Source organism: Clinocottus analis, unplaced genomic scaffold (assembly GCF_023055335.1).
Source record: "Clinocottus analis isolate CAN_PGR_092001 unplaced genomic scaffold, fCliAna1.0.p SCAF_27, whole genome shotgun sequence".
NCBI lineage: Eukaryota > Metazoa > Chordata > Actinopteri > Perciformes > Cottidae > Clinocottus > Clinocottus analis.
Window position 1 is genome coordinate 722,166 of NW_027176009.1, and position 16,588 is coordinate 738,753.

General features: G+C 44.4%; 1 protein-coding gene across 1 annotated transcript; it reads left to right on the forward strand.

Moving 5' to 3' along the window:
* Positions 1-10,732: 10,732 nt before the first annotated feature.
* On the forward strand, positions 10,733-16,490 carry LOC137795123 (CCN family member 1-like). Its single transcript, XM_068592422.1, has 6 exons — positions 10,733-10,921; positions 11,748-11,961; positions 12,750-12,997; positions 13,395-13,521; positions 14,134-14,315; positions 15,296-16,490. Exons 1-6 carry the CDS (start codon positions 10,871-10,873, stop codon positions 15,599-15,601), a joined length of 1,128 nt encoding a protein of 375 aa, XP_068448523.1. The 5' UTR covers positions 10,733-10,870; the 3' UTR covers positions 15,602-16,490.
* The last annotated feature ends 98 nt before the right edge of the window (positions 16,491-16,588 follow it).

The window sequence follows — 16,588 nt, forward strand, 5'->3', positions numbered from 1 at the left end:
TTTCCCTGATTAATTTCACCTGTCCCTCGTTAGTCAACAGACCTCCCGCTCACCTGTTCCCACTTCTTCATTAGTTGGTCACTTTGTGTCCCCATCCAGTTCTTTTGGTCTTTGTTGCTTTGTGGTCGCTGAATAGAGTTGTGTTTTCCTGTTGCATTCCTGCATTGCTAGTATTTAGTAAAACGGCCATTGTTCCTCTCGTTTCGGTTTGTTTTCAGTGATCGGTACGCCTAATTTGTGCTGGATTAACTTCTGTTACCCGCCTGTCGTCTGTTTATATTAAATCATTGAAACTCCCTGCTGCCTCCTTATCTATTCACCTGTGTTGTGGGTCTATACCTGCTAATATAGAGACACACTCAATAAGTTAGCTAATAAAGAACTAAGTTGGATTTAAAGTAAAAAAGTATCCTCGCTCAGCACTCGGAAAACAAAGCTGTGTGTTTTTGCTCACTGATTATTATAAGAAAGACAAAGAAAGGGCGCTCGGTTAGTTGAACCTCCTGTTAAACCCACTTTATCTTTGTATTTATCTCGCATGAAAGCCCGTTAAAACCTAATGTTCAGTGATCACGCTGTCGTGACTCCTGGATCATCCCAGTCTGACACATGCTGGCTGTAGCAGAAACTATCCATGAAATATTGCCTCATTCTAAAAAAAAAGTGGGGACTCTGAATGTATTATCACTTTTAGATGAGCGAAAAGAAGGCTGCACAGCGTCCTTGATACATTTTTGGGCTGCAGGGTTGCTGCCTCTGCAAGTAGCTCAAGGTGCCCGAGTGAGTGGAGTCGACTGTTTTCCTCTGAGGCTGTTTTTCTGTCTTCATTTTAAATTAAAGATTCCCTATCCGTCTCATATATTCGCCTACGTATCCTCCCATGCACACAAGTGCTCAGACTGCAGACTTGTGAGGAGTTTGCTCACTCTTTGATTTATTCATGCCCCACTGCACAATATGTGGAAAGGGGAGTTGAAGTAACAACATTGGTATTTTTTCTTTTTTGTCTTATTCCTTCACTCAAGCATCAGATTCATCAGGAAACTGAACTTGCATACACTGCAAGGCCGTGGATAGTTCAGTTTGTAAATATGCAAGGTTCCTTAGAGACAGACACAACCAGGACTAAAAAGTTATTTTCTTTGGATTGCCGCATACATAATACAGTTCTTTTTCACAGTTTACAATTTTACTTGTCAAAGAAGCACAGCTGTAAATAAACTTTGAAGGATTTCATTTAACTGTTTCAGTGGCATGGTCCTGGGGTTGTTTGGCTCACAGTCACACTGACATGACTTACTAAGCCACTTGAAAAGGACTGAGCTTTTGTTAATGTTGTTAGTATAATAATAATAGCTAAAAGGGCACTTGGAAAACACAGACCTCCACTAATTCTGGTCCCATAATTGAAAAATAATGTGAGTGTCCTCCCGGGGATGATCAAAAACATTATGGGTTTTCTTTGACCCACGGGTATAACCTTTCACCAAGTTTTGGGAAAATTGGGTTCGTAGTTTTTCTGTAATCCTGCTGACAAAGAAACCAGCCAACTAACAAACTGAACAAAAAAACTTAACAGATCTCTGTGTCTCCTTCTGCCCTCCCTGACAAAGAAGTGTAATCTCCCTCAGCTGTTCCTCCCAGCTCCCATACAGTAAAGATGACAAAAACGTGACTGTATTAGTCTATCACAACATGTTGGCTCTAGAGGTTAAACATGGGACCAAACCTTTTCATGGATCTCAGGTGTTGAGCCACAATAAAGGCCCAAATGTGGCCTGCAACAGATGAGGTAAGACTTGTTGTTTAGCAGGTTAAGAGCAGTCAGAAGTCAGCAGTCAATGATGCTATGAAATCAAATATTTTTTTCAATATTTTGAATCACCCCAACCACGAGAAATGCTTGAACCTATAATACTAAATGAAGACTTTAGTATGCAAGGTTAGCTGTGGACAGACACACTCACAACCGAACGCATGATCTTCCCACAGGCTTACGTCTGGGAAAGGTAATAAAAGTTCAAATGGAAATAAAACAGCCAAAAGTAACATAACAAATAGAAAGCAATAACCTTAAAGAAGAGAAGATTGGTTTGGTCTTGTGGTCAAATGTTGCTTTACAGTGCTCTTTCTCTATTTCCCCAGGGACTTCGTCCAGTAACTGGAAGCCTGGCTTCATCATTACTGACTTCTAGTTGACCGAGGAGATGCAGAGATATTTTTTTATCCACATCAATAAAGTTTTGTGACATTGTGATGGACGCCCTTTAGTTTCCAACTTTGGACTGACTCTGTCATGTTAAAGGGATATTTTGACAATTTGGAAATGTTGCTTATTTGCTTCCTGGTGAAGTGTTACACGAGAAGATCAATACTGCTCGTGTTGTGTCGTTAATTATTAGGCTATTGCCGGTAGCTAGTTAGCTTAGCTTAGCATAAAGACTGGACACAGGGGGAACAGCTAGCCTGGCACTGCCTAAAGGAGACAAAAGTATTTATTAAAGCATCTCCAACACTCACAAATGAACAAGTTATATCTTATTTGAGTAAAAAAAACACGTCAATTTTTTCTGGCTTGGAGTAGTTGCCAGGCCGCCACGAGGTTACTGGTCTTAGTTTTCGTAAAGATTAATCAAACAAGATGTTTAAGTGAACTTAAAGGTTCAATACAAAATGTCGAACATACTGTAAGCCTATCTGGTGCACACAGCTCTCAACATTTTGATAGCTCAGGCGGCTGATGGTGCAAAAACCCCAACAGCCTCATCAGCCTGTTTCCAGTGTTGTGCTAAACTACGCTAACCTGCCGCTTGCTGTACAGCCTAATATTTGCCGTACAGATGTGAGAGTGGTCAGTCTTCTCATACAACTCTCCCTCATATTAGAGAAACCAAAATGCTAAACTATTCCTTTAATTGCCCCTCTAATATGAAAGAGTAACATGGGGGTTTGGATCAAAGTCGTATCAGAGGTTAAGTGCCAGAAAAATATTTAATAACCTTGATTATTAAATAAACCCTTCCGATTTACACTTCACTTCCTCCATAATTAAAATGTGATGAGCCCCAAGCTTCCGAATTGCTATCATGGCTGCCTAATGTCTTCTGCTACTCGGCCGACCAGATTTTTTTTCCACTGTTCCTTGTGGACAAAAAAAGGATGTTGTGAACCTGTCAGGCAAGACAGTCAGATTTAGGGGATACCTCCCCTCCTCCACCCCCCTCTCTCCCATCCCCCACACACACCCCTGTAACTGCAAAAGTAGCAGATTGGAGTAGGGTAAGGAAGCGGAGAGGCGTCATTTATCTTCATAAGACCCTCATTCCGTCGGGGTTAGAGCAAGCAGGGGAAGAGGAAATAAATAGGATAGGGATGGAGGGGGGGTAGGCAGAGAGAGGTGTGGGTGATCTGTAAGTGTTGCAGACTGAGACATCTGTGGCAATCTGCCGCTGCTGATGGAAGGTTGCAATCGTTGTCAGCTTGTCCTGCACGCACATCTCCACGGGTATGGGGAGAAAGAGATGCTTTTCTCCCCATACACATGGAAATGCATGTGAGGAACAGGTGGAAAGGAAGTGATGGATGAGGAAAGGGAAAAGGAAAAAGGAGGGACGTATGGCGAGGGTGTGATGCATAGCTGGGGACCGATGGAGAGGGAGGAGGGGGCTCGGGAGAAAGGAAAATAAAATGGCAAAGTGCACAATGTAATTTAATTAATCTTTGTGGTCATTACATTTCAAGTTGGTGTCACTTACAATATATAATAAAAATGTGTACAATAAATGACTGTAAAGTGAGAACAATTTTCAGAGGCAGAATAATCAAAGTTACACCGTGAACATACTGCATATACAGAGTAGTGCAACCAGAGTGTACAGTAGCTACTCTGAGAGGCTGTATCTGGGCTGAAAGATCGCTAAGAGGCACTTGGTCTAAATTCGCAGGAGGACGCACTATCACCAAAGGATTTTCTGTTCTTGTTACACCATCCTACAAACACCCAGCCTGTATGCATTACATACCGAACATTTGAGGCAGGCACATGATTGGCTAATCATAGCTTCAAGGTAGCTGGGGGGCTCCACAGCCATCCTGTAACAGCTTGAGCAGCATGGCTGCCGGCAGGCCGACGTGTGTCTCCAGCCATCATGAAAACCTTTTGTTTTTCAATATGGATTTTCACGTAACTTTGTATTAAGTACCCAGGGCTGAAATCCTGACATATACTATACATCTGCCCTTACAGCAGCTTATGTGGAACAAGCTTTCATATTTGTGCTTTTCAAACCCCGGTGCTCCCTTGTGGGAGACGAAGGATCTAGCAGCTGGCCAAAGGGTAATCCCCACCTCCCAGACGAGCGGGATATTTGGCTTACAAGTCTTCAGGCAGCGCTGCTACTCTGGCTGGGGAAAGCTTTTTCCGTCCCCGTCAGTCGACTGCTGTAAGCCGTGGTGACTGCTAAAGGGTGGGGGATGGGGGCACAATCAGGAGCCGATGGGAGACAAGAGCGTGCTCCGAATAAAACCAGATCCAAGGCGGCTGCGTTCTGCTGTCACAGTCTGGAGGTGGGGATGAATTAAGGATGTACAAGTGAAGGAGGGAAAGAAAGAAAACATTAAACAGTGGGTTTTCTCATAAAATCCTCTGCTATGACCGGGGTCATGTAGACCTGCAACCCAACGATGGCTATGGGTTGCTATTCTGCAGTTTCTCTGATGTGTGTTAGGCCTGAAGGGGACTTGTCATGCTCCTTTTTAGGTTTATACTTGTATTTGAGGTTTATCTTGAGAACGTGTTTACATCCTTTTAATGTTCAAACGTACACATTACTCTTCCCATACATTCTGTCTAAAACTGTCTCTGATTGACGTGAGAGAAAAGGCACACCCTAAAAAGATAAAAGGTAGCGCTCTCTATAGTTACAGCCCGCAGAAAACTGACTGTGTGGTCCTATTTCATCGTTTGCGAGTTGGCAGGTACAGTATATACCCCAAATGTATGTGCAAAAGCTCTGAGCGAGTGACTTGTAGCTGGTGTGGCTGAAAAGTGAACATTTGCTGACTGTCAGAGGCACATCATTGCCCTGGGCTGGTCTAAACACCCGTCTCTGACACTAAAACCGTGGAACAAGGCGAGCAGAGCAGAGGTGACTTATCAACATCCAGGTTTCATGGTGCTGCTTTGGCCTTTTGTGCGTTTGCACTGCCAGTGTTGACTTCACAGCTCAGTACCTTTTGTGCTAAGTGTGTTGGATCAAATCCGGCCCTGGAGGCACAGACTTGCTTCTATATTGTAGTGTTTGGCTCCATCTTGTGGAGGTTTGAGGAACAATTACAACAAGTTCACACTAAACCAGAGCAAAGTTTGTTTTGAAAGTCGATAACCACTGATGCTATGACGGGGGAAAAGAAAGTACTACTGCTTCCGGTCTTAAAAAGCTTCGAATTAAAGAGCTGCTTTAAAACTGAACACATGTGTACTAACATTGATGTTGCTTTCTTTTCTCAGAGACTTCCACCAGAGGGAGAAATGGCTCCATAGCGGTTGTCTTCAATTCAAGTGGCTCTCTTATGTAACTTTACGATGCTCTGCGGGTTCGAGCTGCACAGTTCATTAACACAGGAACCATGTGCAAGGGCCAGATTTAGCGCATATATCCTATTACACATTATGATATTATACGAGGAGCGTGGATTCTCGCGCTCTTCTGTCTCTGTCACGTGATGTCAAACCTCTTTGTTCTGTCACTGTTAAGAGAATAACGCACACCATTCCCCTTTCTGTCACCTTAAACACACTCATAAACGAACTTTCCCACACGCTTCGCTTTTTCCACTGTGGTGGCGGAGGGACCAGTTTAATCACCCTGTCACCACCGCTTTGCTCTCTTTCTTCCTCCCTTTTCTCTCAGGACATGACTTCTCGCCGCACGTCTCAGTTTCATGCTCCCATTTGGATAATTGCATTAGAATTACGTTACGCGACGTGCATTTCTCGACGTCTCCCCGCGTGTATTTGTGTATTTTAAAGTATACGATAGTAGTATCGTGTAATTTGGTTCATGTGACCTTAAAGGCGGTATATGAGCTGAAATACCAGCGGTCTGTTTTTATGTGAAATGCCATACTGCCACAGCCCCATCGGGGAGGACCAGACCAGGCAGCGGGGCACTTGCTCACTCCTCCCCTTGAAAAAACAAACTCTCTTACCATAAAACACCTGTTGCCCCCCTCCCTTCTCTCTCTCTCTCTCTCTCTCTCTCACCACCTCCATCCCTTCTTTTTCGTCACTGTTACTTCCTCTGGACGTTTCCTACATCAGCCCTTTCTCGTAAAGCCGAGCCTCCCTTGATGTTGTCGGGTGTCACGTTGCACCTCTCAGGTGACGGGCCCACGTGAGAGACGCGGGCACAATAATATCACGCAGCTCGCCCTTCTGACGTCACGTTGTCTCCCAGACTGTGTGTATGTGTGATGGCTGCCTCTCAGTACTTCACTCGCTGTTCCTTCCCAAGGTACCGTCCGGAGTCAATTCACTTTCTGTTCACTTAATTCAATCAGTCGTGGAAAGTAACTCGTTTAGTCAGTTACAGAGCTTGCATGTTGAGGTACTTTACGTGAGTCTTTCCATTCATTTCTTCCATCCAATATTTCCTGTTTGACAACAACGAGTAAATAGATTATTTGAAATGACCACTCTCTCTCTCTCTCGTGAGGAAGGAGCCCCTAAGATGTTAAACCAGGAAGTAAAAAGTTAGAATAAATACCCACAATTGTACATAATTTTTTTTTGCAGCAAAGTTTCATCCTGTTCATATTTACACTATTGCAAGCCCTGACAGTCTCAATCATTTAACCCTTTACATGTGAAGTCATTAAGTCCCTGAGTGTTCAGGGTTTAAGGCTTTGGGGGGTACATTGGGATTGTTTTACAGTCCATGGTTCAGCCTGACGCAATACATTTACTCAGACATATTAAAGATTAAATATGGTACATACAAGCAGACACTATATTACACAGCTTTGTGAGTAGATTGTTTGACAATTACCTCTCATCTCGTACGCCGACATGATGCACGACGCACCCATCTCGCATTAGTTTGGATGTGTCAGTGAAGGCGTATCAATGTATGCTTGTTACATACAGTGTGTTCCAGATCAAACTACTCAACAGTATATACACTGCCTGGCCCAAAAAAAGTCGCTACCAGGATTAAACTACTACTTCCTACTGTACAGGCCTGTGGGGGCAGTGCTATGATCTGCGGTTGCTGCAGTTGGTCAAGTCTGGGTCCAGCAACGACCAGGTTATTCCGTCAATGGATTTTTTCTTCCCTGATGGCACGGGCATATTCCAAGATGACAATGCTAGGATTCGTTGCGCTCAAATTGTGAAAGAGTGGTTCAGGGAGCCATGAGACATCGTTCTCACACATGGAGTCCATCACCCCATTGAGAATCTTTGGGATGTGCTGGAGAAGGCTTTGCGCAGCGGTCAGACTCTACCACCAGAAATAAAAGATCTTGGTGAGAAATGAATGCAACACTGGATGGAAATAAATCTTGTGACATTGCAGAAGCTTATCGAAACAATGCCACAGCGAATGCGTGCCGTAATTAAAGCAAAGGCGGTCCAACGAAATCTTAGTGTGTGACCTTTTTTTTTGACGGCGACCTTTTTTTTTGGCCAGGCAGTTTATAGAGTATCTCCAAGTCAACAAACTACCACATTTAATTGCTTTAACATTGATGCATCACTCATGCTATTCTTATAAATACAGTAATATCACTCGCGCTTTTATTTAGCAACTTTTTGTACACTTGTGTACTTTAACTTGAATAGTTTTTACATAAACAAATAGTTTGACCGAGACACAAGTTTGAATGGGAAATAAGTTGATCCCAGATTGTTACAGCCAGCTGGCGTTCAGTTGATTTAACGAACAAAGACTGGAAACGGGGGAACCTACAATGTTTTGAATTTCAGTTTTTGTAAACAAATGAGATTAAAATGTGTCCACCAGTGAGCTCTAGACGTGCTTGTAGCCACATTTTGTTGAAAACTTGTCGCTGTCTCTGAGCAAAGATAACCGAGTGCTGAGGCTGTAGCTTCCTGTTGAACAGACATCTATACCGTATGAGGGCTGTCACCATCTATTATTGCTTTAAGTAAAAGTACTGGATGCGTCAACACTGAAAACTGTGAGTACTTATAAGAACTTCATTGTGGCAAAACTATGATACACTTCCTGATTGAATTAAGAGCACATTTGCCCCAACTCAGACTGTGGTTTGAATCCCAGGATAGACTGGCCTGTGTAAAATCCTTCATACACTTCTTAAACAATAAAGACAGAAAACAAACATAACGGTAAAACCGTTGCAGACCAGTGCTTACATGCTGTGAATTATTCCTCTGTCTGAAAAACAACGGATCTGCTTCACACAAGAAAGGTTTTACATCTGTGACTTCCTCTCGTTCGGCATCAGAGCAGAAGTTGAAAACAGAAGAGGTCACAGGACTTTCAGAAGTCCCCCTGTACCATGACCACCAGAGGATTAAAATAGATGGGCCATGACTTTGTCTCCTGGTCACACCATCAGAGAGATGACTGACAGCTTCCTGAGGTGCTTTCCTGTTTTAAATTGAGTCATGACTACAGCCCACAGCCGCTAATGTGGCGTTCAGTGAAACACTAGTCGGACAGGTAGCTGCGGAAAGAAGATGAATGTTGGTTGTAAAAGAAGACTATGCAGCCAGTTAGATTTGTTTAAAGCTAAAGTAGATTCCACAAACGGGAGTAATGGCTGAACGCAGGTCCGTGAAAGAGATTTACAATAATGTAAGTCTCTGTTGTGTAATTCACGAGGAGTTACGTTACATATGATTAGAAGAAAAAATCTATTTATTTGTTTTCTTGATGAGAGTGAGACAAGAAGTTCAGAACAAGAAATCCAGAAATCAGCATTCCCAAAATGTTGAACTATTAAAGCTTTAAGAAGAAGCACTACCTCCACCACCTTGTCATCTCTGCAACGGTTTTGTCTAATTTATTGCCTTTATGTTGGCAGGTTAAGCAAGGAATGATCATTACTGACTAAAAGGCTCTTTGTTTGTGAGGACTAAAATCAGCTCAGTGAATCATACATTTTGCCAACCAGTCTGGAAAGAGATTTGGTCTTTGGGAGAAACAGGAAAGATGACCAGCTGGGGATGTTTACTGTGTCTGTACGTGATATTCATCTCTCGCTCCTGAGAGTTCATGTTGTAGCAACTGCATTAGGATTTTGGTGAGAAGGCAGACACTTCTCACATAGGAGAAGAAGTGTGTCCATTTGTAGTGCGAGTCATGAAATCCTCTGAGGGAAAATCTAATTTTAGAATTTGCATTCAAAGATTTATTTGTCAGATACAGAATTGTACATTGTGCAGTGAAAGCCTATGATCCAATTGCATATTAAAAAAAGTAAAAATACAAAGACATTATATACATAAGCAAAGTTATGAAAAACACAGGCAAAATAAAATTAAATGTATATTACTAAAAAAAAATAGAATGTAAACACAATTGTATTGTTATTATATTCAAGAGGGACGACAACATACATTAATTGCAACATATAACCAGCTCAAAGGTCTTTTTCATCCGTTTCTTCTGGTTTAGATCCACCAGTGATGCACAGGTTGACCTAAAACTGAACCATTCACCTATTTTAAGCCTGAAACTGTTTATAGATCCTGTCTGGTTTAACTAATGCACCAGCACAGAGGTTTCTCAGCACCGAGAACACCGCAGCCCATACCAGAGACCATGAGATGTTTGGCTTTTTCTTGTTTAAGCCAGAACTATGCACGGACATTCATAGCAGGAACCTAACTTTCAAGCCTTTGCCTATCACATTTCTCTCATCAAAGGAGGTCTCTGTGTCAGGGCAGGTGTGGCTGGAAACCTGTGGTTGAAAAGGAAGACAGCGGAGGAGGAGGAGGAGGAAGAGGAGGACGAGGAGGAGGCCAACCCTCATATGAGCTGCCCTTAAAACAATAATCCACCATTCTTTCCAAGTGATAATACCCTCATCACTCCCGTGTCAGCGCCATGTGTCAAGAAATAATAGTCAGAGACAGATGGGTGTACCTGAATTCAATATGAACAGCAAAACAATCAAAATGTACCTTTTTAAAATCTATGGTAAACCATTTTCTCACACCATGATGGGTGTGTTCGCTCTCTCTGACAGCTGCTATTATCTAACTATTTGCTTAATACACTCTACTTTAATTTTTTGTTCTGGCACCAACATTAGTCTGGAAAAACAGAGGGAATGCCTCCCTCCTCCTCCTCCTTCTTCTTCTTCTTTTTCCTAGAGGTGGAGGTCCTATTAATGTTACCAATGCTGTCTGGCCCAGCTGAATATATTTACTTAGTGTTAGAAGAGTGGTGGCCACAAAAGGAGGAATGTGCCTGAGTGTGACTTGAAAGCGGCTGTTAGATTTTAATTTTTAACCCATAAAATAAATACAGAGCGGCCCTGCGATTTTTATGAATGGCTGCATTCATTCCAAAACACGCCTACCAATCAGCGAGCTGTCCTCGCGGTGAAGCCACGCCCGCTTGGAATGTCGGAGCTGCCTGCCTGCGCGCTGAATGGCTGGAAGCACGGAGAAGGGCGGGGCCTCTTTGAGGCTCACCAGCGGGTATATATCAGGTCTTTGACACTCGTCCCGGTAGAAAGACAAGGACAACGGTCCATAAACGACTGACACTCAGTGTGACGCTACTTAAGACTCGCAGCCTTACTTTGGATTGTAGCTGAAGATATGTTTTAAATCTTTATTTGTATTTTTCCCTCAACGCGTCGTAGGCTGATCATGGCATTTCTGATCTCCCTGACAGTATTGACAACAGCAGTCATCACACAGGTAAGATGCTCGAGCAGCTGTGAGAGATCTTCCAGGAAGTGTTTTTAAAGACTATATCCATGTTTAATCTGCTATGGATGGTCCTATAAATGTCATTAAACTTTGGACTCCAGAGTTTGAACAGCACAAAAATCCCCTGATGCAAGTGTATGTGTTTCATCTTCAACATCAGATTAGCTGTGATTACTTTATGTGTGTCTGCCTAAACAATGGATGCAATACAAAGTGGTGTAAAGGGAGTTTCGGTGCGGTTATCACTTTGATCACTGCTTATATAACAATTCAGTTCCTCTGAGGTTTGTTGTCTTGGTGATCAGCATGCCTACTCATGTCTCCTTTTTTATTTTTTTTAAAAGCCCAGTGACGTGTTGATTCCCACAAACTGTAACAAGTTAGCTCTAGTGCTGAGCGATGACTCAAACCTCGAGTCAGCGGGGGACCTGGGTATAAACCCTGAGCTGTCTAGACACACGGGGCTGACTGGCAGTGACTTAGTAGGACAGTACTTTGTCTGTGGAAGAATGAAATGAATAACAAATTGCGGGGAGCATATATATGTATATGTATGTATGTAGCAGCTCCTTGTCACAGTTCACTGTTGAAATTTAAAAAAAACTGCTGGTGACCAGTACACCAACGATGATTGCAGCACCCTGGTTGCCATACATTCTCCAATCAAGTATTGTAGTGTGTTGCATTGTGGCCTCTCTACATCGGTCTAGAAAAGCTCTGTTCTGAAGCTGCATTGTAGATTTCCATGATGTTGTTGGAACAACATAAATGGAGTTCTGCATGCTTGATCCCCCTCTCTCTCCTCTTTCTCCAGGTGACCGCTAGCTGCCCGGCAGTGTGCGGCTGCCCTGACAAGCCCCTGGTCTGCCCCCCAGGAGTCAGCGCCGTGTCGGACGGATGTGGGTGCTGCAAGGTGTGTGCGGCACAGCTCAACCAGGACTGCAGCCCCGCGAGGCCTTGCGACCACCACAAAGGGCTGGAGTGTAATTACGGCAACGACGTGACCATGGCCTGGGGCATCTGTCGAGGTGAGGGAGGAGGAAGGGGGAAAAAATGTATGAAATATTGCTCAGAGGAAGAAAGAAAAAAGCTATTTGTAACACTCACCCCATGGAGGACGCAGTAGTAACACTTGTAAAGTGAATATGGCAAATTTGATCTGCTATAAAGGTCACTGATACCTGGGCAACAATGGAGAAAAAAGGATGTCAAGGAACTGGATGAATTGACCCCCACCTTTCCATTAAGCCGAAGCGCACACAACCCAGTGATTAGGCAACATGAAACCTTGCACTTCCGGGAACCAGACAGGAGGGTATTTTAATGAGTTGTAGAGGTTTTATGGCAGCGACAGGGGGTTTCAAAGATAAAAATACACCCTCCATCTGCACCATGCCTGTGTTGCCCCACAAACTATGAATAGCTGATTCTTCCACACTTATGAAAAAAAGGAGTCTGGCACTTCTCGTGTCCCAATTTTGACTGACCTTTTAATCTCAGTGCTCCTCTGTTGCCATGTGAAGTCATTGTGTGTGTGTTTATCGGTCACGTCAGGAGAAATGTTTTCTCGTCAGCTGTTGAAATGTGAGCACACAGTGAAATCTTCTTATACTCGCTGTATCCGGAAGCTCAAGCATTGGTGCCTTGTAGACTTCCGAGGATGTCCTGTAGTAACTGAGATGCATCTCTGTGATACCCTAACCAGTGGAGGAGTCCCCTGTGGCCCTTTTTTTGCTGTATGCATATAAACAGTTTGTCTATGTCTGTGCGTCGTTAAAGGTTTTGTTCCCGGCTGATTTGAAATGTGTCTTTCCAGCAAAATCAGAGGGCCGCACATGCGAGTACAACGGCCGGATCTACCAGAACGGCGAGAGTTTCCGTGCTGGCTGTAAACACCAGTGCACCTGCATCGATGGCGCCGTCGGCTGCGCTCCCCTCTGCACCAACAAGCTGCCACCGGCCTCGGCCTCCTGCCCTTACCCACGGCTGGTCAGGATCCCCGGGCAGTGCTGCTTCAGCGTGGACTGCCACAAGGGCACCTGGCGGCTCCCACCGAAGCATCAGGTTAGTTGTTTTACGTCCTACAGCGTAGGACTCTCTTTAGTGTGTGTTTGAGTGTGTGAGACTGGCACACACACACACACACGGCACAAATTGGGAACCTATTATATGGGCTTTCTTTTAGTAATATCAAATGCTGTGACTTATTTCTGCAAACAGCTTCTTCATTTCTAAAGCACCAGTCATCACAAGTGAGCTTGAACTACAGAATATTCAGAATTGAATCAATAAACAAAAGATTCATGCAGGTAGAGCGGAGTGAAATGTCCCTCCAATGACCGATTGCCCTGAAATAATCCCTTGATAATCGAGGCGCCATGGCGATAACGGCTGTGAAAAACACACAAACGACGGTTGGACTCCCCGGCACTGTCTCAGCTTATCTTATCTCCCACCGCAGGCGCCTCCGCCACCGCAGCACCTGCCCAGACGTCAGCAGCAGCAGCCTGAAAACGAACTGGCCAACAATCTTGCACAGGTCAAGTCCAGCGGCTGGGAGAGTGAGCATGGCTACAAACACCTTCCTGGTGAGAGAAAGGGAGCCTGAGAGGGGACTATCAAGTGTGTCTTACCACTGCTTCGCGACCATTTGTGTCCCGTTAGTTTCAGGCTTAACCGGCTGCATGTCTGACTGAAGAGTAATTACTTGATTTAACCTTTCACAGGGAGGAAGATAAGCAGCCCTGTGAGGCTCTACGGGGCACTGCGGTGTTTTGATGCTAGAGGCTAATACAGAGCTGCAGGGATGGCGTGTTTTCGGAGGCCATTTTCCATTGGATTATTGCAGACCATAAGCTCGGTGGCAAACACAAGTTTATGATATTTGTTACATGTGTAAACTAGTTTTATGACTTTTGAACCGCACATGTAATCGTGAGAAGTAAGAAGATACCGTGAGGCTATAAACAAGCTACAGGGTTGTGTAAGCGTAGAGTTTACACAACAAGGCCGTAGAGGTGGTCCAGTCCACCTGATGAGGTTCTGTGTTAGCAGCTGCCTTTTTTTGAATACACGTGAAAGCTTCACGATTCACGAGTGGGATATTTACGAACATACGTTATACCGATGGGGTCCACACCATCGGGTTGAGAATCACCGGCCTCATTGATGATTTTTCTTTTCCGCCCTCGTCCCCTCAGTGTGGAACCATCTGAAGGAAAAGAAGTGTCCCGTCCAGACCACAGACTGGTCCCAGTGCTCCAGCAGCTGTGGGATGGGCGTTTCCTCTCGCATCACCAACAAGAACCCTCAGTGCAAGCTGGAGAGGGAGACGAGACTCTGCACCGTGCGGCCGTGCCGCGGCCTCACGGCCCCCGCCAAGGTGAGGCAGGCTGAACTTGAGCTGACACGGAGACGGGCGGCGAGCGTCTGGGTCGAGCGTTCACTCACTGCTGCCGAGATAACATCTTATCGCGACAACTTATCTCTCGCACGGTCAAACTTAAACGCCTTGTGATAACACGCATCCATGAGGAATTATTCATCATTTTATCTCTTCGTGTCAGACGGCACCTGCTCATTATCACTCGGCTCCCTGGTTCCCATCTTTTAAACTCTGGAGCAGCGGCTGAAAACGTCCAATCTGTGCCACTAAGAATGACATGTTTGACCTTCTGGCGCTGAGTAAAATCTACTTTTAGTGCTGAAGCCATGTTTATCCAGAGTTCAAAAAGGGCGATTATTTTAGCGGTACTTTTGGGGAAGCTCTGCATCCAGTGGGAACTGGGCAGTGCTGATTTACTCAGCGGGGTTTTGGTGGCAAGCAGGCGCCTTTTTAAATATAGTCCCCCACCCCCGGCATTCCTGCCAAGCAACTGTCCATAGCTAGGCCCCGTCTGTGTACTCTGAGTCCAGGGAAGTGGTGTGTCTATATTAATCCTCCATGTTGGACACGCACTAAGAGCTCTTTTTCTCAGCTCTATTGAGCTCCGGTGCCAAGAGCGATCTTAGGTGTCAGTGTTTAACGGAAAAGGCCACTCAAATGTTGAATAACAGGGGTTTAATCTTAAAATAATTCACATAAATCTAAAAATAATCCCCCTCTCAATCCATGTTTTGGCATAACAAGTTGAAGTCTGGCCCTCTTTAATGTGAAACTAATGAGTTTGAGTGCAAAGCTGCTTAAATCTGCTGTTATGTAAAGGGCCAGGACAGAAAAGTCATAGCTTATTAAATTTTATTTTTTTAATGAAAGTCTTCATGCCTTGTCTTGGTGACTTTTGCTAATGAAGCCAGGAATGAACACTTCTTATTAATATCATTTCGACTGACACGCATCATTTTGCTTTTATCCAACCGCAGAAGGGGAAGACGTGCTCCCCGACCCAGAAAGCCCCAGAGCCCGTCCACCTGTCCTACGGAGAATGTGCGAGCGCCCGCCTCTACCGGCCCAACTACTGCGGCGTGTGTACGGACGGACGGTGCTGCTCCCCGCGCCGCACCCGCACCGTGCCCGTGACCTTTGTGTGCCCGGACGGCGAGCGCTTCCAGAGGTCGGCCATGTTCATCCAGTCGTGCAAATGCAGCGACGACTGCGGCCACCTCAACGAAGTGGCACTCCCTCCACAGCACTGGATGTACGGAGACACGCACCAGTTCACAGACTAGTAGTACCATGGAGGACTTTTTTTTATTTTATTCTTTATTGTGATGAGGTCAACTTTCTTGATGAATAAAGACTCTTTAAGACTAAGGGGCATTTGCCCCACCCATCATCTGGCTCCCAGTGAGTGAAGAGCACAGACCGCCTTTTATTCTCAATCATAAAGGCAACCTCTTAATTGTGATATTGTGTGACCGGAGTGGATTGTACACTTGCCGGCTCCTGTTCAAACTACATGGGCCCTAAATGAGAGCCCTGAGGCACCCCTGGACTTCCTCCACTATTGGACTGAATGCAAGTTCAGATGTGTTGGATTCTTTTTACTTTTTTGTTTGAGACCCTGAGAGGGGAAACGCTACAAGAGCAACAAAGCACTTTGTTCAGCACTGAAACTTAAGAACCATAACAATGACGGGAGTGCACAATCACTTCACCTGCAACAATCGCCTTTTACACAGACACACTGTGGCGCTTGGATGACGCCGTGTCCCACAACGCACTCTGACTAATTAGCGACAAGCGAAATCATCTTTTGTGGCTTTGTGGAAAGAAACTTTACCGTTTTGTCAAAAAGCTGACGTTTTTATTATCACAGCATTGTATGACACTGTTCCTCTGGGACTGGAACTGTTAGAAGCGTTCAGCAAGGACTGGACCAACGGCAATCGATTTCTTGTTTGTGCATTAAATGCAGCCCAAGAGGAATGTCTTACACAAACCAGAATTTATTTTGGATCACTATTTTCTGTAAATATTTTCTTTATTTGGATGCAAGTTTGTGTTGTCACAAATATACACTTCTGTGGATTAAGACACTGGAGCGTAGCTGTCTTATGCTGTTGGCCCATCCAAGATTTCTTTTACACTTGAGCAGAACTTTCCAATGAGCGTAAACTGTTGTGGATATGATTATAGCACCCTCTGCTGGTGAGCATAGTCAACTACAACACAGTTTGTATTTTACAGAATACTGTATGTTTATTATAGAATCT